This window comes from Perognathus longimembris, chromosome 14 (assembly GCF_023159225.1).
Source record: "Perognathus longimembris pacificus isolate PPM17 chromosome 14, ASM2315922v1, whole genome shotgun sequence".
NCBI lineage: Eukaryota > Metazoa > Chordata > Mammalia > Rodentia > Heteromyidae > Perognathus > Perognathus longimembris.
In genome coordinates this window covers 61,767,805-61,792,791 of record NC_063174.1, presented here as the reverse complement: position 1 = coordinate 61,792,791, position 24,987 = coordinate 61,767,805, and the positions used below count along the sequence as shown (strand labels likewise).

General features: G+C 72.4%; 1 protein-coding gene across 1 annotated transcript; it reads right to left on the bottom strand.

Moving 5' to 3' along the window:
- Positions 1-5,546: 5,546 nt before the first annotated feature.
- On the bottom strand, positions 5,547-24,496 carry Akt1 (AKT serine/threonine kinase 1). Its single transcript, XM_048362686.1, has 14 exons — positions 24,407-24,496; positions 21,810-21,925; positions 12,874-13,002; positions 11,035-11,146; positions 10,490-10,646; positions 9,913-10,044; positions 9,730-9,795; positions 8,582-8,650; positions 8,174-8,299; positions 7,536-7,664; positions 7,219-7,433; positions 6,999-7,086; positions 5,824-5,926; positions 5,547-5,662 (listed from the first exon to the last, which is right to left on the bottom strand). The coding sequence occupies exons 2-14, from the start codon at positions 21,853-21,855 to the stop codon at positions 5,583-5,585; spliced, it is 1,452 nt and encodes a 483-aa protein (XP_048218643.1). The 5' UTR covers positions 21,856-21,925; positions 24,407-24,496; the 3' UTR covers positions 5,547-5,582.
- Between the last annotated feature and the right edge of the window lie 491 nt (positions 24,497-24,987).

The window sequence follows — 24,987 nt, the reverse complement described above, 5'->3', positions numbered from 1 at the left end:
CAGCAGAGCAGAGCAGAGCAGAGCAGGGGAAGGGCGCGGGCCGGTGAGGGACAGCGGAGCACAGCGGAGCAGAGCAGGGGAAGGGCGCGGGCCGGTGAGGGACAGCAGAGCAGAGCAGAGCAGAGCAGGGGAAGGGCGCGGGCCGGTGAGGGACAGCAGAGCAGAGCAGAGCAGAGCAGGGGAAGGGCGCGGGCCGGTGAGGGACAGCAGAGCAGAGCAGAGCAGAGCAGGGGAAGGGCGCGGGCCGGTGAGGGACAGCAGAGCAGAGCAGAGCAGGGGAAGGGCGCGGGCCGGTGAGGGACAGCAGAGCAGAGCAGAGCAGGGGAAGGGCGCGGGCCGGTGAGGGACAGCGGAGCAGAGCAGAGCCAGGGGAAGGGCGCGGGCCGGTGAGGGACAGCGGAGCAGAGCAGAGCCAGGGGAAGGGCGCAGGCGGGCCGGTGAGGCAGGGCAGAGCAGAGCAGAGCCAGGGGAAGGGCGCAGGCGGGCCGGTGAGGCAGGGCAGAGCAGAGCAGAGCCAGGGGAAGGGCGCAGGCGGGCCGGTGAGGCAGGGCAGAGCAGAGCAGAGCAGGGGAAGGGCGCAGGCGGGCCGGTGAGGGACAGCAGAGCAGAGCCAGGGGAAGGGCGCAGGCGGGCCGGTGAGGCAGAGCAGAGCAGAGCAGAGCCAGGGGAAGGGCGCAGGCGGGCCGGTGAGGCAGGGCAGAGCAGAGCAGGGGAAGGGCGCAGGCGGGCCGGTGAGGCAGGGCAGAGCAGAGCCAGGGGAAGGGCGCAGGCGGGCCGGTGAGGCAGGGCAGAGCAGAGCAGAGCCAGGGGAAGGGCGCAGGCGGGCCGGTGAGGCAGGGCAGAGCAGAGCAGAGCCAGGGGAAGGGCGCAGGCGGGCCGGTGAGGCAGGGCAGAGCAGAGCAGAGCCAGGGGAAGGGCGCAGGCGGGCCGGTGAGGCAGAGCAGAGCAGAGCAGGGGAAGGGCGCGGGCCGGTGAGGGACAGCAGAGCAGAGCAGAGCAGGGGAAGGGCGCGGGCCGGTGAGGCAGAGCACAGCGGAGCAGAGCGGGGGAAGAGCTGGCGAGGCCATGGTCGCCAGTGCCCAGGAGAGGGCAGCCGCGCCACAGTCAGGAAGCCGCGCCCCAGAGGCTCCACAAACCCACGGAGAAAATGGGGGCTGCGTGGTCAGACCCCTTAAAAGCGGCGGGGAAGAGGGGCCACCGCGGGGGACAGAGGTAACAGCGGCGGACTGGCAGCCCGCAGGGGCAGGCAGCGGTGCCGCCTTTGAAATTCAGTTTCGAACACAGCCTGGAAAACGCCGTGGAGGCCACGCGTGCTCAGCTTAAGGATCTGGGTTCGCAGGAGCTCGTTGGATGCTTTTTGGCGAGCATCACGCTTCAGGAAGTATCCGGAAGCATCCAGGGGCCTCGGCCTTCACCCTCCCTGTCTCTCCCGAGGCCATCGCCTCCTGCTGCCTGGCTCCTGCCCTGCGGCCCGGGCGACCCGCGTGGTGGGGGGGGGCTGTGCACTCATTCACACCTGCACCTGCTGCCGTCACCCCTAGTAACCAGTGATTTAGAGAAGAACTTGGGGGCCGGAATGCAGCTCAGTGGGAGAGCGCCTGCCTAGCATGCTTGCAGCCCTGGGTTCCAGTCCTCAGCACCACATACACAGAAAGCCTCAAGGCCTAGCTTTGAGCAAAAGAAGCCCAGGGGCTGGAGTTCAAGCCCCAGGCCTGGAGAAGATAAGCACGGAAGGAAGCAAGGAAAACTTGGGCGTGGGGCTCTCATCCCAGCAGCGGGGAGACTGGGCCGGGAGGGGGGCGAGTCTGAAGCTGCCCTCCGGGGCTAGGGATATGGCCCGGTGGCAGGAGTGATTGCCTCGTACACATGACACCCTAGGTTCAATTCCCCAGCACCACATATACAGAAAACGGCCAGAAGTGGCGCTGTGGCTCAAGTGGCAGAGTGCTGGCCTTGAGCGAGAAAAGAAGCCAGGGACAGTGCTCAGGCCCTGAGTCCAAGCCCCAGGACTGGCAAAAAAAAAAAAAAGAAATGAAGCTGCCCTCCCTCCCATGCCCAGGCCGGTGGCTGTGACATGTTGCGTCTCCTCCGGGTGCCCTGTTGGAGTTTGGCCCTCGTGGTGAGCAGAGCAAAGGGGCTGGGGGTGGGGTTGTGGGGTTGCAGGCTTGGTGCGTGGAAGGCAGAGTCTCACGGGCATCTAGGCAAGACCTGGCTCTCCTCATGGTGCTGCCCTGGTGCCCCGCCAGCCACTCCTACCTCCTCCCTGGCCAGGATAAACGTCACGCCTGCTGACTGCGGCACTGCTGCACGCGGGGGGGAGGGATGTTGGAACGCAGGTGTGTCGGACGCATGGTAAAGCTGAGGCCTGACAGCGTTCCAGGCCAAAGGAAAACGAAGCAGACTGGAGGGAACCTGCAGAAATGTCTCCCAGCTCTGCAAGCTGCACGTGAGACAACACAGGAGGTACTCTCTTCATAAGAACCCGCATGGAACAATGTACGCAAAGACCCCCTAGGAAAATACACAGCGCAGCTCGGCAACCAGGCAAGGACTCGAGTGGACCTTCTTCAGGAGGACACGCGGTGGCCAGTGACAGCTGCGGTGTTGCACATCACGGCCGACCCAATACCACGGGACACCCACAGCGGGGCTGCCGCCCGAGCAAAGCCAGCCAGGGCGCGGGGAGGCTGGAGCCCTCGCTCCCGCACGCACTGCAGAGAAGAACACCGCACACTGCCCCGCGGCGGGCGTGCACACGAAGGACAGCACAGACTGCGAAAGAGCAGCCGGCCGGGCACCAGGGGCTCACGCCTGGAGTCGTAGCCACTTGGGAGGCTGAGATCTGAGGACTGTGGTTTGAAGCCAGCCTGGGCAGGAGGTTCTTAGCACCAAAAAAGCCAGAAGTGGAGCTGTGGACCAAGTGAGAGCACGCTGGCCGTGAGCACCAAAGTGGAGACGGCACCCAGGCTCTGCGTTCAAGCCCAACCAGCACACACATCAACAAAGAGTCCGTCTCTGCCCTGTCATACAGCAGTGTTGACAGCAGCTCCCAATGACCAAGGGGTGGAAATGACCCAAGGGTCTGCCAAGGGGTCAGCGGATAAGCAGTTACGTGCTATAGGGCTAGGAAGGTAGAGGGCTGGCCTAGCATGCGTGAAGCCCTGGGTTCGATTCCCCAGCACCCCATACACAGAAAAAAACAGAAGTGGCGCTGTGGCTCAAGTGGCAGAGTGCTAGCCTTGAGCAACAAGAAGCCAGGGACAGGGGCTGGGGATATAGCCTAGTGGCAAGAGTGCCTGCCTCGGATACACGAGGCCCTAGGTTCGATTCCCCAGCACCACATATACAGAAAATGGCCAGAAGCGGCGCTGTGGCTCAAGTGGCAGAGTGCTAGCCTTGAGCGGGAAGAAGCCAGGGACAGTGCTCGGGCCCTGAGTCCAAGGCCCAGGACTGGCCAAAAAAAAAAAAAAAAAGAAGCCAGGGACAGTGCTCAGCCCCGAGTCCAAGCCTCATGACTGGCCAAAAAAAAGAGAAAGAAGTGCTACAAACGAGATGGAATATTACTCAGCCGTAAGAAGGAGCGCGTCAGGCACGGTGAGTCACACCTGTTAGACCAGCCACCCGGGAGACAGAGGTAAAAGGCACTTCATTCTGTCTCAGGCCAGCCCCAGTGCAAAACTCCATCTTGGAAATGAAAGCAAAAAGGGCTGGAGGCCCGCATGGCGCAGTGAGCACCGGCTGGGCAAGCGGATCTCGGTACCACCGTGAGGAGCAGAGGCACGGGACGCACGCGCACCGAGGGCTCGGTGCAGCGGGTCTGGGGAAGGGGGGCCCAGGCCTCCCCCAGCTCCAGCCTTCCTGCTCGCGGGGAGTCGTGCTAGAGCCGCTGGTAGCTTTCCTCCTGCTGTGAGTCCCCTAATGCCCGCTGGCTGGTTCTTGCCGCTCACCCTCTGTGGCCACAGGGCCCTTGCCCTCCCCACCCGCGCTAGGCTTTGCGGGCCGGGCCATGCCTGCCTCTTGCAGGGCACTGTACGTTCCGGAACCTTCATGAGATGTTGGGCTCCTTGCACACCCTCCCAGCCCACACCCTGGGAACACTGCCTCCTGGGGCAGGGGATGCACCTGGGCATCCCCTCAGAGCTCTGCCCACTCATGAGGGGCCGTGCGCTGTGCCCAAGAGGGCGGCACGGGAAGCGGCCCAGACCCGCCGTGCGGAGCCCCTGCCCGTGGAAACCACGCCACGCCTGCCACCCCACCACCGCGTGGGCCACGCCACGCCTGCCGTGTTTGGCAGAATGGAGTCCGTGCGGTGATCCTCGCTGCAAGCACTGTGGTGTGCAAAGCTGTGCTTCCCAGAGCTGTGGGATCGTAACTCTGGCCGATGGAGCCCAGGGGCCGTCCGGAGGCCTTGGGGCACTCTGCTGTCCCCACGCCCCACCCCCTCCGTACCTGCACGCCTCCGACGGGCCTCGCACATTTCCACCTGTCCAGGGTGATGCGCTCGGGGGCCCGGTGCCACCCGTGGCCCGGGCACCCACCCCCTGGCGGAGGGCGTTCTTCCAGGCAGCCACCAGGTGGCGCCAGCACCCTCCGCAGCCACCAGTGCAGGCGCCGGATCCTCGCGCCCCTGGCTTCCAACACTGACCTACGCGGGCGACACCCCGAGGCCCCCGTTCTCCTTGGGGCTCGGGCACTGCTCTGGGTCAACATCCCACTTCCCCCAGGCGTGTCCTGCTGGGTGGACATGTCTTGAAAGGCATCGGAGCCAGGTCAGAGGCCAGGCCTGCTAGACCCCCGGGCGAGCACCGGTGGGCTTTCACCCTAACCCTCCGGGTGGTGCAGGCCAAGGAGGGGCAGAGAGGGCCGGGTGTTCCCGCTGGCCCTCCCTGCCACAAAGCCAGCCACAGACTTGAAAAGCGGTTTTTATTGAAGAATTTGGAGGGAAAGTTTATTGTAATAGTAAAAATGCTGGAGTTGAATGTAAAAAACGGTATGGTGCAGCAGTGGGCGGAGCGTCCGGCCGGGGGGCGGGCCAGGGCACCGCCACCGAGAAGCGTCTAAGGGGACAAGTGCTACGATGCAGCCGTCTGAGGCCGTGACGCGGAGGGCGGGGGCTTTCCCGCCACGGGGCAGGCACACGCCCCAGCCGCGCCCCCACCCGCCCACCCCACCCGCAGGCCTCGTCCTGGGGTCCACCGGGACGGAGGCTGCCAGCTCTGGGTGCCCCCCGGGGCAGGGTGCCCACGGCACACCGCCGTGAGGTTGCTGGCGGGGGGCAGCTGGGATGGGGGGCACGGTGGGGAAGGGACAGGACCCCCCCAGACCCGCCGGCCCCACGCTGCCCGTGGCGGCGGAAGTCCTTGACGTTTCCCTACGTGAATCTGGTTGTTCCCAGGGCCCAGGCCACATCTGGAGAACAACTTGGATGAAATAAATTAAGAAAAAAAACCCGCAGGATAATTTCCCTCCTGACCTGGCGGGAAGCAGAACGCCACCCACAGTAGGCGTCGTCCCCCCGCCTGCCCGCCCCGCCCCTCCCCTCCCACCCCTCCGCTGCAGGCCGTCGGGGGGCGCGGGGCCCCTCAGGCTGTGCCGCTGGCCGAGTAGGAGAACTGGGGGAAGTGGGGCCTCCGCTCGCTGTCCACCGTCTCCATGTTGTCATCTGCAGGCAGGGGGCGGTTCAGACCCGGGCCCTGGGCGGCCGGCCCGCGGGGACGCCGGTCCCCCCCACGCCGGGCCCCCCCCACGCCAGCCCCCCCCACGCCGGGGCCCCGGCATGTGCAAGGCCTCCCAGGAGGCCAGGGGCCGTGGGGGGAGCCCTACCTTGGTCCGGTGGCGTGATGGTGATCATCTGGGCCGTGAACTCCTCGTCAAAATACCTGGTGTCTGTCTCTGACGTGACCTGGGGCTTGAAGGGCGGGCTGAGCTGCGGTGGACGGGAGGGTGCAGGCTGTGGGCCCTGCGCGGTCCTTAGGAGGGCTGTCCCCGGGCGGACTGGCCGCCCAGAAAGGAGACAGCCAGGGGCGGGGGGCCCAAAGCAGCAGGTGCTCTGAAGAACCCCCCACCCGGCCGTCGCGCCCCCGTGGCAGGGATGCCCTCTCCCTTCTCCCTGGACGGGAGGGGGGAGGACAGAAACACAGGGCACCGCCCAGGGCACACAGCAACGCACCAGCTCCACCCGGGCAGGAGGCAGGAGCCTCCGGCACCACCCCCGGGTCCGGCCGGGCGGCTGTGCTGCCACTTAGGGCCTCGCGCGGTCTCTGGGCAGGACTGGGGACTGTGCATCCCCCACCCCTCAGTGGACGGGGCCAGAGGCCGTAGGGAAGCCGGGAACTGGCGGCTGCCCGGCCCGGCCGGTCCTGTGGGGTCGGCTGTGGCCGTCCAGGGCAGGCTGCACATGGGCTCCAGCACGGCTCCGCACCGGCTGGCAGGTGCAACCCCAGGGTCCCTCAGGGGCGAAGCGCGGGGAGCGAGCACGGGGCGTGGGCGGCGGGGAGCAGTCCCGTCCCATCCCCCAGTCACAGAAAAGCCGGTGCTGGCCCAGGGCAGGCTGTCCTCGCAGCAGCAGGACCGAGGTGGGACCCGGAGGGCGGGTGACGGTGCCCCCTCAGCCAGCCCCCAGCCGTGGGAAGGGGGTGTGCACAGAGCCCCTCTACAGGAGGAGGCCCTGCGTGGGGGCCTTAGCATGGGCGAGGCAGGCCCCAGCCAGAGCCGCCGGGCAAGCCCGGGCTTCCAGGGCACGTGGCTCCGTGCAGGGGGAGGGCGGGCGCGCAGACAGACACGCGTGGCGGCTGGGGGGTGGGTGAGGGCGCGGGGGAGGGAGGGCTGGGGAGGGCACGGGGGAGGGAGGGCTGGTGAGGGCATGGCGGCTGGGGGGCGGGTGAGGGCGCGGGGGAGGGAGGGCTGGTGAGATCCTGAAGAGCACAGGAGGCAGTGGAGGGCGGCCCTCCCCCCAGGCGAGGGCAGGGGCGGGGGCAGGGGCGGGGTGGGGGGCGTACCTTCTTCTCGTACACGTCCTGCCACACGATGTTGGCGAAGAAGCGGTGCTGCATGATCTCCTTGGCGTCCTCGGAGCCTCCCCCGAGCCTGCGGCAGCAGACGGACCAGGCTCAGGGCCGCCCCGCGGGCCGGCGTGGGGGACGCCTCCACGGCGGGCTTGGGGTGGGGGGGCCCTCTGCCCGGCTGGGCCTTGGCCCCGGGGGCCGGCCCGGCCCTCACCTCTGCTTGGGGTCCTTCTTGAGCAGCCCAGCCAGGAGGGACCGGGCCTCGGGGCCGAGCGTGCGCGGGAAGCGGATCTCCTCCATGAGGATGAGCTCGAAGAGCTTCTCGTGGTCCTGGTTGTAGAAGGGCAGGCGGCCGCACAGCATCTCGTACATGACCACGCCCAGCCCCCACCAGTCCACCGCCCGGCCGTAGTCGTTGTCCTCCAGCACCTGCGGGGGCCTCAGCATCACCGCGTGCCCGGCCTGGGAGGGGGAGAGGGGCCGGGGGGAGGGGGGCCCGGGGCGGGGCGGCCTGCGGGGGGCCCCGCTGACCTCCGGAGCCAGGTACTCGGGCGTCCCACAGAAGGTCTTCATGGTGGCCCCGTCCTTGATGCCCTCTTTGCACAGCCCGAAGTCCGTGATCTTGATGTGCCCGTCCTTGTCCAGCATGAGGTTCTCCAGCTGTGTGGGGCTCCGGTCAGGGCGGGGCTGGGCTCCCCCCCAGGCCCAGGCACCTGAGACCTCAGCCCCCGCCCCCCCCCAGGCCCAGGGCCCACCTGAGACCTCAGCCCCCACCCCCCCCCAGGCCCAGGCCGCACCTGAGATCTCAGCCCCCACGCTCCCCCCCAGGCCCAGGCACCTGAGACCTCAACCCCCCCACCCCCAGGCCCAGGGCGCACCTGAGATCTCAGCCCCCCCCCCAGGCCCAGGCACCTGAGATCTCAGCCCCCCCTAGGCCCAGGGCACACCTGAGATCTCAGCCCCCACGCCCCCCTCCCAGGCCCAGGGCGCACCTAAGATCTCAGCCCCCACGCCCCCCTCCCAGGCCCAGGGCGCACCTGAGATCTCAGCCCCCATCCCCCCCAGGCCCACCCCCAGGCCGCACCTGAGATCTCAGCCCCCATGTTCCCCCCCAGGCCCAGGCACCTGAGACCTCAGCCCCCACGCCCCCCCCCAGGCCCAGGGCGCACCTTGAGGTCCCGATACACCACGTTCTTCTCCGAGTGCAGGTAGTCCAGGGCTGACACAATCTCAGCGCCGTAGAAGCGGGCCCGGTCCTCAGAGAACACGCGCTCGCGGGACAGGTGGAAGAAGAGCTGCGTGCAGGAGGGGAGCTTGAGGCGGGGCCATGGAGGGTGGTAACCCACCGGTCAGAGGACAGGGAAGGGGCTGACCGGGAGCCTGGAGACCCCAACGTCGTGGGAACAGGCCACCTGGCAACAGGCAGTTGCTGACCACAGGTATCACGTGACCAGCGGAGCAGTGACATTGTGGTTCCTGAGGGAGGCCACACCCACGCTCCCCGGGCCCCGCCTACCTCACCCCCGTGGGCGTACTCCATGAGGGAGGCCACACCCACGCTCCCGGGCCCCGCCTACCTCGCCCCCGTTGGCGTACTCCATGACGAAGCAGAGGCGGTCGTGGGTCTGGAAGGAGTACTTCAGGGCCTGAAACAGACGCACAGCTGGAGCGGCCCCACGGGGCCACATGCCACGCCACATGCTGTGAAGGCCCGCAGACGTGAGCAGCGTGGACCCGGGCCACGTGCCCTGCACCCCAGAGGCGGCGAGGCCCACGGGAGCGACCAGCGTGGACCCGGGCCACGTGCCCTGCACCCCAGAGACAGCGAGGCCCACGGGAGCGACCAGCGTGGACCCGGGCCACGTGCCCTGCACCCCAGAGGCGGCGAGGCCCACGGGAGCGACCAGCGTGGACCCGGGCCACGTGCCCTGCACCCCAGAGGCGGCGAGGCCCACGGGAGCGACCAGCGTGGACCCGGGCCACGTGCCCTGCACCCCAGAGGCGGCGAGGCCCACGGGAGCGACCAGCGTGGACCCGGGCCACGTGCCCTGCACCCCAGAGGCGGCGAGGCCCACGGGAGCGACCAGCGTGGACCCGGGCCACGTGCCCTATGCCCAGAGAGACGGTGAGGCCCACGGGAGCGACCAGCGTGGACCCGGGCCACGTGCTCAGAAAAGTTGGCACCATGAAGTTGATGGTCCAACCTGAGGCGACCCAAATCAACGGGGAGAGAGCAAGGACACGGAGCTGCCCAAGCGGCCTTCCTACCTGGACCACAGGTGGCCTGGCTGGAAGGGACCGGACCGCACCCCACCCCACCCCTCCTAGTTTGCCCAAAATGCTACCCTGGTACTAACAGAGAGACTGTAACTCAGAACTGCACAGTAAACCCCTCTTGGGAGGAGCTGTCCCCAAGAACAGAATGGGCCCCCCCCCCGAACACACGCCCTCCCTCCCTCCCTCCCTCCCGGGCAGAGCCCTCCCCAGGACAGCAGGACAGGGGCAGGGCGTGAGTGCGAGAAGCTTGGGCTGCCCGGGGCCCCCACGGTGTGCCAACAGCCAAGTCTCCTGCCCACCTTCTGCACCCGGGACGGACGCACACGGCCCCAGGCCGCCATCAGCCTCGCTGAAGCCCCTGGGGACATCTCCCTCAGGGGCCGGCGGCGGCGATGCCCCCCCTCCCCGTCCTCCCGGGGCCCCCCGCGCCGCGCCTCTGTCGGCTCACCGTGAGGAAAGGGTGCCGAGAGTTCTGCAGGACGCGGTTCTCGGTCAGCGTGTGCGCCACCTCGTCCTGGAGAACAGGGCCGGTGAGCGCGCTGCGCGGCCGGCCCCGCCCCCGCCCTCCGCCCCCCCGCGCCCTCCCCCCGCCCCGCCCCCGCCCCCGCCCCCGCCGACGCCCTCCCCGCACCTTGGCCACAATGACCTCCTTCTTGAGGATCTTCATGGCGTAGTACCTGCCCGTGGCCTTCTCCTTCACCAGGATCACCTTCCCAAAGGTGCCCTTGCCCAGCAGCTTCAGGTACTCGAACTCGTTCATGGTCTGCGGGCGGCGCGGCCTGGTCAGCCGCGCCCAGGACTCGCGCACCCCAGGCCCGGCCTGCAGCCGCACACCGCGCTGGACACGCACGCACGCACACGCACAGCACGCACGCACAACACGCACGCACGCACAACACGCACGCACGCACAGCACGCACACACGCACAGCACGCACGCACGCACGCACAGCACGCACGCACAGCACGCACGCACGCACAGCACACACGCACAGCACGCACAGCACGCACACGCACAGCACGCACGCACAGCACGCACGCACGCACAGCACGCACGCACACACGCACGCACAACACGCACAGCACGCACGCACGACGGCGCTGGGGCGGGGCCGGGGCAGGCCCCCTCACGCCTGCGTGGCGGGGGTGGGGGGTCTAGCCCCTGACAGTGACACCGAGGTTCCCCGGCCCGGGCAGAGGGAGGGCCGCCGGCTTACCACCCCGGTGCTTGGGCTTGGCCAGGGACACCTCCATCTCCTCGGCCCCCGAGTTGTCACTGGGCGAGCCTGAGCGGAAGTCCATGGTCTCCTCCTCCTGCCTGTTGAGCCCGTCCGCCACCGTCTGGATGGCCGTCGTCCACTCCTCCCTGAGGGAGCCAGGCGGGCCTCGGGCACCGGCAGGGGCCGGGCGCCCACCGACCCCCACTCCCGGTGTGCCTCCCACCTCCCGCGTGCCCGCCCACCCTCAGCGCTGACCCTCCCCCCCCCAGCCCACCCACCGGTAGCCAGGCCCACTCAGGAGGAGTCCATCAGAAAACCCTCCTGAACGGGGAGGTCCAGCCCCCCTCTCCCCTCGCCCCCCCCCAGCCCTCCCTCGCCAGCCCTGCCCAGCGGCAGCAGCCCCCCCCCCCGGCTTCGTTCCCTGCCCACACCCGCACGTAGGGCAAGGCTGGGTTCCAAGAGGGGACGTGGGGGGCACTGGGAGCAGAGCAGGACCCCAGAGCTCATCCCTGGCGAGGCCCGGCCCCGCCCTACCGCTCCTCGGGCGTCTCCACGTGGAAGGTGCGCTCGATGACCGTGGTCCACTGCAGGCAGCGGATGATGAAGGTGTTGGGCCTGGGCCGCTCCGTCTTCATCAGCTGGCATTCTGGGGAGGGCGGGGCCGAGGGGCCATGTCTGCAGGCCCTCTCCTCCCCACGAGCCCGCCCGGCCTGGGCGCCGGCCCCGTCCTCGCTCCAGGCCCGTTTCCTGTGACAGGGACGGGCCTCCCCCACCCCCCTCCCAGCGGGCAGCTCTGCTCTGGAGGCGTGAGGCACCCTGAGGGGGTCGTACCGCCTGCCTGCACCCCACCATCAGCTCGCCTAAGGTCCTGTCTTCCTTGTCTCTAGCCCACATCTGGAGGGCTCGCACACCGGGACGGTGCACCCCCGGGAGGGCACAGCGCACACCCCAGGAGAGGCATACCCCAGGAGAGGGCACACCCCAGGAGAGGGCACACACCCCGGGAGGGCACAGCGCGCACCCCCAGGAGAGGGCACACCCCAGGAGAGGGCACACCCCAGGAGAGGGCACACACCCCAGGAGAGGGCACAGTGCACGCACACCAGAAGCGCCGCCGGCAGCCGCGGGCCAGGACACCCTGAGGGCGCATGCGCGGCTGGGCGGCTGGAGGCCCCTGGGCAGGGCTGAGGCAGGCGAGCGTGGGGTGAGGCCCAGCGGGGTCTCCTGAGCAGGAGGGGGCCTGGCCCGGCCTCAGGGAGGCTGCGTGGAGAGGGAGGCCTGAACCCCCCGGCCTCGGCTCGCCCAGCCCGCCAGCGGCCACCGGCGGGGCGCCCCGGACGAGGCACCGGTCGGCAACCTGCCCGCGCTCCAGTCGTGGCCGGTGCCCGCCGTCCACCGCTCTGAACGTCCCAAACTGCCCGTTGGGCAGCCGCCTCTCCTTCAGAACAAGGTCCGCTCCTCCCCTTGCCTGCGACAGCGGGGCGGGCGGTGCCTCCCGGCCAGGGCTCCCCAGAAAGTGCTCCCCAGACGCCCCCTCCTACCTGCAGAGGCCCCAGCCTGGACCGAGCGCGGGCCCGGGAGAAGGCCCCGGCCCTGACTGTCCGACCCCCCTGGCTGCCGCCGAGCCCAGAGCCAGAGCAGCGGGGGGGGGGGGGGGGGGGGCCTGGGACGCAGAGCCCCCCGCCGCGGAAGCAGCTCGGCCGGGCACCGGCGAGGCCAGCTCTCGGCGCCTGGGTAGCCCTTGGGGCAGGGGACCGGTCTCCCCCCTCCCCCCCACCGCAGGTCCAGGCGCTGTGGGGGCCAGTGACAGGGCAGCGAAGGTCCCGCGTGTAGACACGGAGGCTGGAGGGGCCGTGGCCCCAGGGCGGGAGTGTGACGGGAAATGCTGGGGTGATCGCAGGACCACAGCTCGAGACGGGCCGAGAGCCCGCCGCTGCGGTCCCTACCACGCGCCGATAGCCCGCCACCGGCCCCGCGAGCCGCCCGCCACGCCCGCCGCGCCCGCCACGCCCGCCACGCCCTCGGCCGGCCCCGGCGGAGCTGGCAGGGGCAGCGGCCCAAGAGCAGAAGCAGATGGAGGGCTTAGGCTCCGGCACCCCACCGTGGGACTCTGGTGGGCTGAGCGCTCGACGTGCCCCCCGATGCCTCCCCGTGCCGGGCCCCGGGAGGACCCCCCCCCCGAGGACAGCACCGCCAGATCTGGGTCCCCATCGGAGGGGGGGCCGTGTACCCCAACGCCAGGCGCCCAGCCCGCACGAGCCCAGCCGGGGAGCCCAGGGCCGGCTGTGCCCACGCCCGCCCAGGCCTGGTGGAGAGCCTGGCCGCGAGGCTCCAGCCCCCCCCACCCAGGCCGCGCGGCCGAGGGACACTTACGCGCCACGGAGAAGTTGTTGAGGGGGGACTCGCGCTGCTCCACGTCCTGCGGCCGCTCCTTGTAGCCGATGAAGGTGCCGTCGCTCTTGAGGAGGAAGTAGCGTGGCCGCCAGGTTTTGATATACTCCCCTGCGAGGCAGGGGACAGTGGGCGGGGCTGCACGCCAACTCCTGCCAGCCGGCCCAGCCGCCGGGCCGGGGGGCGGACCCACGCCCTGGAACCCGGCCCCGCCGCCAGGCCGGGGGACGGACCCACGCCCTGGAACCCGGCCCCGCCGCCGGGCTGGGGGGGTGACCCACGCCCTGGACACAGGCCCCGCCGCTGGGCTGGGGGGGTGACCCACGCCCTGGACACCGGCCCCGCTGCCGGGTGGGGGGACGGACCCATGCCCTGGACACCGGCCCCGCCGCTGGGCTGGGGGGGTGACCCACGCCCTGGACACCACCAGGGGCGCGGATGGGGCGTGGGCCACCGGCAAGGCCTTCCCAGCAGTCCTGAGGCAAGGCGTGTGCGCGCAACACACACATGCACACACACACGCACACGCACACACGCACACCGGGCCGCAGGGCGCCAGCCCGCTCCACCCATGGCAGAGTCCTGGGCACGCAGCGGAGACCCACGCGACGGCCCCTGCGGGCCGTGCAGGTACACGAGGACGTTCTCCCTCAAGTTATGCCACATCAGCCTCCGCGGCCCCCACCCGGGAAGGGGAGCAGATGTCCCCGCCGGCGCCCGGAGACCGTCATTTTTCATACTGACACCCGGAAAAAATGTCGCATTTACATTTTGCCGAGCAAGGAGCGTGAGCCACGGGGAACTAATCAGGCAGCTGTCACGCGAGGGGCCGCTAGGCCGAGGGCTGCGGCCCGTGGCACCAGGCCCCCCCCCCCCCCGACGGCGATGCCTGACGCAAGGCCCCGCCCCGGCCCCACCTGCCGGGGGAGGGGCTCGAAGCACAGCGCCAGGCGGGGGGACGCCGCACCCGCCCCGGGCTCCGGGAGCAAGCTCCCTGCGCGCCGGGCGCCTGGGCACGGAGGCCGGGCGGCCTCGGCCCCCCGCTCCCCGAGGCCCCCGCTCCCCGAGGCCCCCGCTCCCCGAGGCCCCCGCTCCCCGAGGCCCCCGCTCCCCGAGGCCCCCGCTCCCCCCCGGCCCGCCTCCACACTCGGCCTGCCCCAGAACACACGCACCGCGGCACTCCGCGGCAGGCCGGGGCCTGGGCTCGGTGCTCTCGGGTGCCCGAGTACCTGGGCGTCAGCCCCTCGAGGGCAGCCCCCCAGCCCAGCCCCCCCAGCCCAGCCCCCCCAGGCCAGCCCCCCCCAGCGGGTCCAGGGGCGAGGGCGGCGCGCGAGGCTGGCCGGGCCCGTGGGGGCCCTGCCGCCGCCGGTCCACCGGGCCTGCCAGCACGGACGTGGACCCACAGCTCGGGCCGGGAGCGGGCCACGCGGCCCACCCCGCCCCGCCCCGCCCCCGGCCGCCCGCCACGCGCCCCCCCGCCGGCGCCAGTCTGGAGCTGTCGGCCCCTGATGGAGTGCCTCCCATCCCGCCAGCTGCCGCTCCCCGGGACGCCGGCCGCGTGGGGGGCTGATGAGCACGCGGCGCGCCCCAGAAATCCATCTCGATCCGCCACCTGCCGCCCGCGCCCCACACCCCAGCCCCGGACCTCACCCTCGGGCCGCTGCGCCCCAACTCCCGGCCCTGCCCCCAGACCGCCTCCGCCCGCTCGCGCCCTGGACGCCCGCCGGGTGCGGGGAGCCGGGGCAGGCAGGGCAGGTGAAGGGCGGCTCTGGAGGCTGGGGCGGGCGCCCGGCCCGTGGGCCCAGAGACCTCTCGACGCCTTCCTGTCCCTGGTCCCCACCCGTGAGTCCACGAGGCCCAAGAGACACGCGCGAGGGGGCAGGGAGGGCGCCCCCTCCCCCCCAGACCAGGACAGAAACCCTCCAGAGGAGACAGGGCCCTGGGCCCGACACTCAGACTCCTGCAGACGAACACCAGAGGGTGGCCAGCCCAGGGGCCCCAAGGCCCCCACCCCCCCAGGGCTGGACCAATGGCTCATCCTGGACCGGGAGGCAGGTAGGAGCCCTGCAGTGGGGAGGGGGTGCCAGTCAGTAGCAGCCAGGTCCTCCCTCCACCAGCCTCCTTACCAAACCCCCCCCCACACACCCCAGCACAGAGAGAGAGAGACCCGGAGAGACACAGAGACAGAGAGAGACAGAGACACAGACAGACACAGAGACAGAGAGAGACAGAGAGAGACGGAGGCAGAGACAGAGGCAGAGACAGAGAGACAGACAGAGGCAGAGATGGAGAGAGACAGAGACACAGAGACAGAGAGAGGACAGAGAGAGGACACCGGCTGTTCCCAAGGCCTTACCCAAGTGGGGCAGAGTCCAGCTGGGAAGCCGTGCCCGCCACCACAGAGCCCACGGGAGCAGACCCACGTCACGGCCGTGCCCGCCACCGTACAGCCCACGGGAGCAGACCCACGTCACGGCCGTGCCCGCCACCACACAGCCCACGGGAGCAGACCCACGTCACGGCCATGCCCGCCACCGTACAGCCCACGGGAGCAGACCCACGTCACGGCCGTGCCCGCCACCACAGAGCCCACGGGAGCAGACCCACGTCACGGCCGTGCCCGCCACCACAGAGCCCACGGGAGCAGACCCACGTCACGGCCGTGCCCGCCCCATACAGCCCACGGGAGCAGACCCACGTCACGGCCGTGCCCGCCACCACACAGCCCACGGGAGCAGACCCACGTCACGGCCATGCCCGCCACCGTACAGCCCACGGGAGCAGACCCACGTCACGGCCGTGCCCGCCACCACAGAGCCCACGGGAGCAGACCCACGTCACGGCCGTGCCCGGCACCACAGAGCCCACGGGAGCAGACCCACGTCACGGCCGTGCCCGCCCCGTACAGCCCACGGGAGCAGACCCACGTCACGGCCATGCCCGCCACCACAGAGCCCACGGGAGCAGACCCACGTCACGGCCATGCCCGCCACCACAGAGCCCACGGGAGCAGACCCACGTCACGGCCATGCCCGCCACCACAGAGCCCACGGGAGCAGACCCACGTCACAGTCACACCTGCCACCACAGAGCCCACGGGAGCAGACCCACGTCACGGCCGTGCCCGCCACCACAGAGCCCACGGGAGCAGACCCACGTCACGGCCGTGCCCGCCACCACAGAGCCCACGGGAGCAGACCCACGTCACGGCCGTGCCCGCCACCACAGAGCCCACGGGAGCAGACCCACGTCACGGCCGTGCCCGCCCCGTACAGCCCACGGGAGCAGACCCACGTCACGGCCATGCCCGCCACCACAGAGCCCACGGGAGCAGACCCACGTCACGGCCGTGCCCGCCACCACAGAGCCCACGGGAGCAGACCCACGTCACGGCCGTGCCCGCCACCACAGAGCCCACGGGAGCAGACCCACGTCACGGCCGTGCCCGCCACCACAGAGCCCACGGGAGCAGACCCACGTCACGGCCGTGCCCGCCACCAGAGCCCACGGGAGCAGACCCACGTCACGGCCGTGCCCGCCACCACAGAGCCCACGGGAGCAGACCCACGTCACGGCCGTGCCCGCCCCGTACAGCCCACGGGAGCAGACCCATGTCACGGCCGTGCCCGCCACCACAGAGCCCACGGGAGCAGACCCACGTCACGGCCGTGCCCGCCACCACAGAGCCCACGGGAGCAGACCCACGTCACGGCCGTGCCCGCCACCACAGAGCCCACGGGAGCAGACCCACGTCACGGCCGTGCCCGCCACCGTACAGCCCACGGGAGCAGACCCACGTCACGGCCGTGCCCGCCACCGTACAGCCCACGGGAGCAGACCCACGTCACGGCCGTGCCCGCCACCACAGAGCCCACGGGAGCAGACCCACGTCACGGCCGTGCCCGCCACCACAGAGCCCACGGGAGCAGACCCACATCATGGCCACACCCACCACCAGAGCCCACGGGCCAGGCACGCTGGCCCCTACCTGACACTTTTATGGATCTGTGTGCCACACAGACACGCAAGGCTCAATCTGCCTTTCAGGAAAATGAGGGCGGATGGCCTGAGGCCAGGCACCCAGCCTCCACCCCAACAGTGCCAAGTCGTGTCCAACCTGAGCCCCCCCTGCATCCCACCGACACGGGGAGCCCCAGCCCCTCGGCCCCTCCCCTCAGTCGGTGTGGCTCTCTCCATGCACCTGCCAAGTCCAGCCAGGGGCCAAGAGGCAAGGCGGGCTGAGCCCCCCTGCGTCCCCACTCCTCCAGCACCCCTGAGCCGGCTTGGGGCCTCCCCCCCACCCGTGTCACGGCAGGGAAGGGCCCCGCTGGGGGCGGGCCCCGGCGTTGGGGGTCACCCCGGCCCGGCCTCCCACAGCCCCTGCCCACGGGGCCGGGCCTGCTCCTGACCCCCGGGTTCCGGGCCTTTGCCTTGCCGCCCCGACAGGGCCCAGGAGCTGCTGGGGGGACTGACCCCCGCGAGTCCGGCGGGCCGGGCGCCCCACGCTAATGCGGCAGCCCCACATCTCCATTCCCGGGGAAAGTGCTGGATAAACACTTGGCTCCGGCGGCGGCGGCGGCTGGCAGGGCGCCAGGCGGCACCGGGCTGCTGCTCCACAGCGACGCGAGCCCCAGCAGGCCCGGGGGGGGGTGCCAGCTGACAGCGGCGACCGCGCGGTCCCCCACCGCCGGCACAGCCGCCCCACCAACAGCTGCCGGGGACCCATTTACCTTCTCCAGCACATTGAGCAGGCGGCCCGATGACGGCCGCCCGCGGGGGCCGCCCGCCCGCCTGCCTGCCGGGCGCGGGCTGCGCGGGGCACCGGGCCCGCGGGGTGCCGGGGACGGACCGACGGACCCGGCGACCGGGAGCGGGGCACGGCCGTCCCCGGGGAGCCTGGGTGGGCCCGCCATGCCACACCCGGCAGAGCCCAGCAAAGGCGGAGGAGGCCGCGCCGCTGTGCCCACAGCTCCCGGGGAGGCAGAGGATGAGCCGGGCCCGCGGCCGGGGCTCCTCCTGCGACTCCGGCCTGGGGATCTGCCCCCCCCCCGGCCCAGGCAGGAGCATGGATGCAGAGCCCAGCCGTGGGCTCGGCTTCCGGAGGGGACCGGGCCTGCTGTCTCCCCGGGCGCCGCGGAGTGCCCGGCCTCCTGACCGCCACCCCCCAGCACCCCTCCGGTGCACGGCCCCCGTCGGGACCCCACCCCAAGCCCCGGGCCCCAGGAGTCACCACAAGCCTGCTCCCTCCCTCCGTCACAAGCCGCTGACGTGGGGACTGTTGCTTCTTTTCCTTTCCCTTTTTGGTGCGGGTCCCAGGGTTTGAACTCGTGACCCGGGTGCTATCCCTAAGCTTTCTTGCTCAACAATACCACTTGAGCCGTCGCTCTTCTGCCGGTCCGTTTGCTTTCTGGGGCTTGGGGTCAGTCTTGGGGCTTGTACTCGAGGCCTGGGTGCTGTCCCTGAGCTTTTTCGGCTCAAGGCTGTAGCGCTCTACCACTGGGGCCACAGCGCCACTCCTGGTTTCCCGGTGGTTAATTGGAGATGAGTCTCATGCGTTTCCTACCCAGACTGGCTCTGAACTGCAACCCTCAGACCTCAGCCTCCTGACGACCTAGGATTGTAGGTGTGAACCAGTAGTACGTGGCTTTGTTGGTTTTTATTTTTTGGTGGTTAACTGGAGATAAGAGTCTCACGGGCTTTGCTGCCCGGGTTGGCTCTGAACTGCGATGCTCAGACCGCAGCTTCCTGAGTAGCTGGGATGACAGGCGGAGCCACGGGTGCCCAGATATTTCCTATGGTTTAAAAGAATGCATCTGGAGGGAGGGAGAAGGCATGGTCCCCCCCGCCTCCCCACACTGGCTCCAGGACACTGGGTCCTCCGGGGCTGGCCAGCAGGGGGCCCCAGCTTGGGCTGGGAGCTGCCTGGAACAAAGCACGGGAGGAGCAGGGCTGGGCGGGCAGCGGTCTGCGTGGGGGCCACACAGGAGCTAGCGCTGGCCCCAAGCTGGCCTGGTGGGCCCGGGCAGAGGGGACACCAGCCACACCAGGCCAGTGCCCTCCGTGTGTTCCCAGGGCACCTCTAGGAGCCCGCCTGGCGCAAGGCTGCGGGCCTGGGCGGGTGGTGGCGGGCAGGTCTGGGAACTCTCCGTGGGCACACCGCACCACCTCGTCCCTCCGGCAGGGGGCACCCCCCGCCCTCCCCCCCTCCCCGGGGCCAGGGGGGTCGCACTGGGACCCAGTGGCTCTGTGAGCTCCACCAACCCCTCAGGACACTGTGTCCAGAGAACGGGTGGCCAGGGGCAGAGAAGGGAGAGTCATCAGCGCTGGGCACCGGCGGGCCGGGCCCGTGGTGACCCCCGCCCCCCACGGCCGGGCCCGCGGTGACCCCCGCCCCCCAGGGCCAGGCCCACGGTGACCCCCGCTCCCTGCGGCTGGCTGCCCAGCTTCCCCTTTCGTTGTTTGTTTTTGAAGAGAGAACTCAGAACGCTCACAAAACAGGAACCGCTCCGCACAGGCCGAGTCCCGCCACCGCGTGCACGGTGCTCCCCACCCCACCCCTGTCCCTCCCCCCGCGTGGCCCTCCCCCGCCCGCTGGGCCCCGCCCCGCATGGCCACGAGCTGCGGACCTGCACGCCAGGCTCCCGGGTCCCCCGCATCTCCCACGGGTGCCTGAGCCTGGCACCCACCGCTGGGGGCCACTGGACACGGCCCGGGCGCTCACCCCACAGCGGAGGGGGCCGAGGGGGCTCGGAGGCCCTGCCCCAGGCGTGCGCAGGGGGAGTGGGCAGGGAGGCCGGCAGCCTCCCAGCGCCGCTGTGCTCGGGGTGGCGCAGGGCGGTGGGGGGCCGGGGCCGGGCGGGGCACGGGGGAGAGGAGCCGAGGCCCCTGTGGGGCACCAGGGCGCCCCCGGAGCCCGGGTGGGGCGGGTGGGGCGCAGCCCACGTGGCTGACTCGCCTTCCGAGGCGAGAACGGGACCCCGCGGCCGTGCGCTCACGGGCCGGGCCGGGCAGACCTCGGAGGGGCACCCGGGGCACGGGGGGGCCTGGCCCCGGTACGGACCGCCTGCCACGTGAGCCCCGCAGCCGGGGGCCGGGCCGGCAGCCGGAGCGGGCGGGACCCGACGTCCGAAGGCGGACCGTCCACACGGCACGGCCCCCTCCCCGCGGCACGGCCTGCCCCCGCGGGCCCCGCCCCCTCCCCGCGGGCACCGCCCCCTCCCCGCGGGCCCCGCCCCCTCCCCGCGGGCCCCGCCCCCTCCCCGCGGGCCCGCCCCCTCCCCGCGGGCCCCGCCCCCCCCGCGGGCCCGCCCCCTCCCCGCGGGCCCGCCCCCTCCCCGCGGGCCCCGCCCCCTCCCCGCGGGCCCCGCCCCTCCCCGCGGGCCCGCCCCCTCCCCGCGGGCCCCGCCCCTCCCCGCGGGCCCGCCCCCTCCCCGCGGGCCCGCCCCCTCCCCGCGGGCCCGCCCCCTCCCCGCGGGCCGGAGGGGACATGCGGCCCAGCCACAGGCCCCGCGCCACGGAAACCTCGCCCTGGCACCAGACCCCCAGCCCGGGGCCCCGCGGAGCCCACGGAGCCCGCGGCCCGAGCACACACGGCCAGGACGGGGGGGGGGCCCCCCAGAGGCGGGGTCCTCCTCCCGCGGGGCACGAGGAGGACCCCGCAGACGCGCCCGCGGAGCCGGGAGGCCCGCTCACCGCACAGGGCCGGCCCACAGCGACACCGGACGCCCTCCCCTCGGGCCTGACCCCCCCACCCCCTCCACTGAACACACGGAGACCGAGGAGCTCAGCAGCCTAGCCCTGGAGGGGGGGGACCGCGGTCAGCGCACCCCAGCTCCAGACGAGGCCACACCCCAGCTCCGGACGAGGCCACAGCCCTGCAGGGACGGAGCCACGGCCCTGCACGGACGGAGCCACGGCCCTGCACGGCAGCCGCAGCCCTGCACGGACGGAGCCACGGCCCTGCATGGACGGAGCCACGGCCCCGCACGGACGGAGCCACGGCCCCGCACGGACGGAGCCACGGCCCCGCACGGACGGAGCCACGGCCCTGCACGGACGGAGCCACGGCCCTGCACGGCAGCTGCCGCCTCGCCCAGGCCCCAGAAGGGCACCGGCGGGAGCCACGCGACTTCCGCGTCGGTCCCCAAGCTAAGCCGCTCAACAGACACCCGCCAGAGGCGTGGAATGGACACAGCACGCAGGGAAGAGGGGAGGGGGAGGGGTCCCGTGGGGGAGGGAAGGGGCCCCGTGGAAGAGGCCGGGAGGGGAGGGGTCCCGTGGGGGAGGGAAGGGGCCCCATGGCAGAGGCCGGGAGGGGAGGGGTCCCGTGGGGGAGGGGGAGGGGAGGGGAGCACAGCCCCGACCCAGGCGTGCGGGCACCCGGAAGGGCCGTGGGAACAGCGGTGTGGCCCCGTGGTAGACAGGCACAGAGCGGGCAGGGGGGCCTGCCTACCTGCCCACCAGGAGGGGAGGAAGCGGCCTCAGGAAGGGGGGGGGGGAGGCCCTCAGGCTGCCGGCCGAGCCTGTGCCCTGCTCTCCCTGTGAGCGCTCAGGGACGCGGCGGGCGCATCCTCCACCCCTGCCCCAGCCCCAGGGCCCCCCACCGTCCCCACCCCCCTGCTCCCGCAAGACCGGGGGGGACCCGCGCTGGAGGGGAGGGGGCGCCTCACAGCTCCGCACGCTCACCCCGCCCGGGCCCCGCCCCAGGGCGGGCAGCCCCGCCCCGCTGCCCTCGGAGCCCGCCGCCGTCTACCTGCGTCCCCCCTGCCTCCCCGGACAGCCAGAGGGGGCGGGAGGGGCCCGCCAGCCCGCTGCCCCAGCCCCCTCCCCGCCCCGACAGGCCGCGACCCTCTGCGGGGCGGGGGGGCTGGGCCGCTGTCCGGGAGCCCCGGGGCCCCCCCTCCCCGCCCGGGGCTCACCTCGCTTGTGCAGCCAGCCCTCCTTCACGACGGCCCCGTCGCTCATGGTGGCGGCGTCCCCGCGGGCCGGGGCTCCCCAGGGCGCTCACGGTCCTCCGGCGGGCCACGCGCGGGCTCTGGAAGACGCGCAGGAAGGCGGTGAGGCGGCAGTGCCCGCGCGGGCTCACCCCAGGGTCCCCGGCGGCGCCCCCGCCCCCCCCCACCCCCCCCGCCCCCGCGAGCCTCTGGGACCCCCGGCGGCGTGGACTCGGAGGCTGCCCTGCGCGGGCCGGGAGGTGCCGCCTGGCTGCCCCCCCCCCCCGGGCCGCACACCACCCCACTCCAGGAGGCCCGTGGGCACGCCGCCCCCCGCCGGGACCGGGCAGGGCTGGGGCGCCGCCTCCCCGCTCCAGGACAGCAGCCGCTCAGACGCGAGGGCCGGGCACGGGGCGGCCGGAGGACAGGAGCGCCCCCGGCCCCCCGCTCCGGCCAGGGCCCCACCAGAACCACAGGCTGCCCCTCTGAATCTGGCTCATTCATTCGGGCCACAGGTGCCGGGAAGCTCTGGTCTCGCCGGGCCCGGTGCCGGCGCCAGGGACAAAGACACGTTGAGACGGTGTGCCGGCGCCGGCACCGAGCGCGGTGGTGAGAGACCCACAGCGACGGCATTCAGGGGCCCACGCGCGGGGCAGGCCCCGCAGCGGCCCACCGGCTCCCCCTGGCCAAAGCACGCTTTGTGGACGCCCCGGGTCCTCCGCTGGGAGAACTCCTAGGCATCCCTCAAAGCCCCATTCCCACGTCACCGACTCCGGGCCTTCCGGGGAAGCGCACGCGGACCCCTCCGGCGTCGGGCCTGTGCCACCCCCGACGGGCACCGGGAGGGGGGCACCGGTGAGACCCGTGGGGGAACACGTCCCTACCACACCGCCTCTCTGGCCTCCCGGGCCACGTCTTCAGCTACCTTCAGAAGGGCAGGAGGCCCCGGTGCCTACGCCAACGCCCAGGACAGGGCAGCCCCCACCCGGCCCGAGGAGGAGAGGGCCCGCAGGGGCCGCCGGGGCGCCGGAAGCGAGGCCGGGCCGGGCTCCGGGACACTGCGGGGGACACGCAGGGACCGGGCCCTACCCCACCCCCAGGCGGAGGCCTGCTGTCCAGTCAGACAGCTGTCCAGAGCCGTGTGTAAAAATACCCCGTGCACAACAGGGTGGTGAGCAGACATGCGCACGCTCGCGTGCGCACACCAGAGGCGGGGCCGCCGGGTACCCAGCCCGTCCTCCCCCAGCAGAGGGAAGGGACGTGCAAGTCACGGCTCTCGAAAACGACCTGAGCTCTGCGGAGGCCCTGCCCGAGACACGGGGGACCGGCTAACGCCTAAGGAGCCTCCAGGGCCCCACCCTTCACTTAGGGGGGATCCAGACTGGGCCCCTAGGATGAGGGGGTGGGCCGGGAGGGGGGCCTCCGGCCACCGAGCCCAGGCCTAGCCCCTCGGGGCTCCGGTGTCCTACCCAGGAGGACCTTAGAAGTTAACCCTGGCTGACCAAATCCACCATCTGGCTAAGGTCCCCAATCTGGAGAGCAGCGCCTCCCGACCACAGCCCTGAGGTGGGGGGGCAGCACCTCCAGGCCCAGCTCTGGGGTAGGGTGGGGGGCAGGGAGAGGGCAGCTCCAGGCCCAGTTCTGGGGTGGGGGAGCAGCACCTCCAGGCCCAGTTCTGGGGTGGGGGGGCAGCACCTCCAGGCCCAGCTCTGGGGTGGGGAAGCAGCACCTCCAGGCCCAGTTCTGGGGTGGGGTGGGCAGCACCTCCAGGCCTCAGTTGGGGGGGGCAGCACCTCCAGGCCTCAGTTGGGGGGGACAGCACCTCCAGGCCTCAGTTGGGGGGGCAGCACCTCCAGGCTCCACCTCTGGGGTGGGATGGGCAGCACCTCCAGGCCTAGTTCTGGGGTGGGGGGGCAGCACCTCCAGGCCCAGCTCTGGGGTGGGGTGGGCAGCACCTCCAGGCCTCAGTTGGGGTGGGGTGGGCAGCACCTCCAGGTCTCAGTTGGGGTGGGGTGGGCAGCACCTCCAGGTCTCAGTTGGGGTGGGGTGGGCAGCACCTCCAGGCCTCAGTTGGGGTGGGGTGGGCAGCACCTCCAGGTCTCAGTTGGGGGGGGCGGGCAGCACCTCCAGGCCCAGCTCTGGGGTGGGGTGGGGCGGGGGGAGGGCCCCTCCGGAACCCACCCGGTACGGGAAGCGGCCTCCAGGCCCCGGAGGGAGGCGGGAGCCTTTGTGGGCTAGCCTGGGCACCCTGCCACGGCGCGCAACTTTCTGTCCACGGGAAATGAGGTCTCCGGCCCCGGCCCGCCCGCCCACAGCCCGGGCCGCGAGCCGGCCCGGTCCCCCCCCCCCGCCGCGGCGCCCCCCTCCCGGCGGGCCCGGCGGGCGCCCAAGGTCACGGGGAGGCCGGGCCGCCCGCACCCCGCCGGCGTGGGCCCCGCGGCCGCCGCGCCCGCTCCCCGCCCAGGCCGCGCTCGGCCACTTCCTGCTGCGCTCGGCGTCCGCGCCGCGGCCCGGCCGGCCGGGAACAAAGCGGCGGGGCGGGCGGCGGGGCGGCGGCGGGGCCGGGCGGGGCGGGCACTCACCGGGCCGCCGCGTGCGCGCGGACGGGCGACGGGGCCTAGCCGGGCCGCGGCCTCCGGCGCCCGCCGCTCCGCATCCCGCGGCGGGCGGCGCTGGGCGGGGCGGGCTGGAGGCCGCGGCGGGCGCGGGGCGGGCGCGCGGCGCGGCGGGCGGGACTCGGGGCGCCGCCGGGGGCCCCCGCTGCGCGCTGCTCGGTCCCGGGGTCGGGGATGGGGCGCCGCTGCGCTGGGCCGGCCGCCCGCCGCCTCGCTCGGAGCTGCCGCCGCCGCCGCCGCCGCCGGCCCGCCCTCTCCCCGCCCCGCGCCCGCCCCGCGCCGCCCGCGCCGCCCGCCCACATCCGCCTCCGCCGCCCCGGGCGCCCGGCGTGGCCCGCGCGCGCTGCCCTGGCCGGGGGGGGGGGGGAGGGGGGCGCGGCTCACGGGGCCCACCGCGGGCCTCGCCGCGGGCCCCGTCCTCCGGGCCTCAGTTTCCCCGCCGAGGGCAGTCGGGCCCCGGGCGCGGGGGGTGGGGGGGCGGCCGGGGACTCGCCGGGTCGGGGCGGGGGGTCAGCGCGCGGGGGACCCCCGCCGCCCGAGCCCCCCCC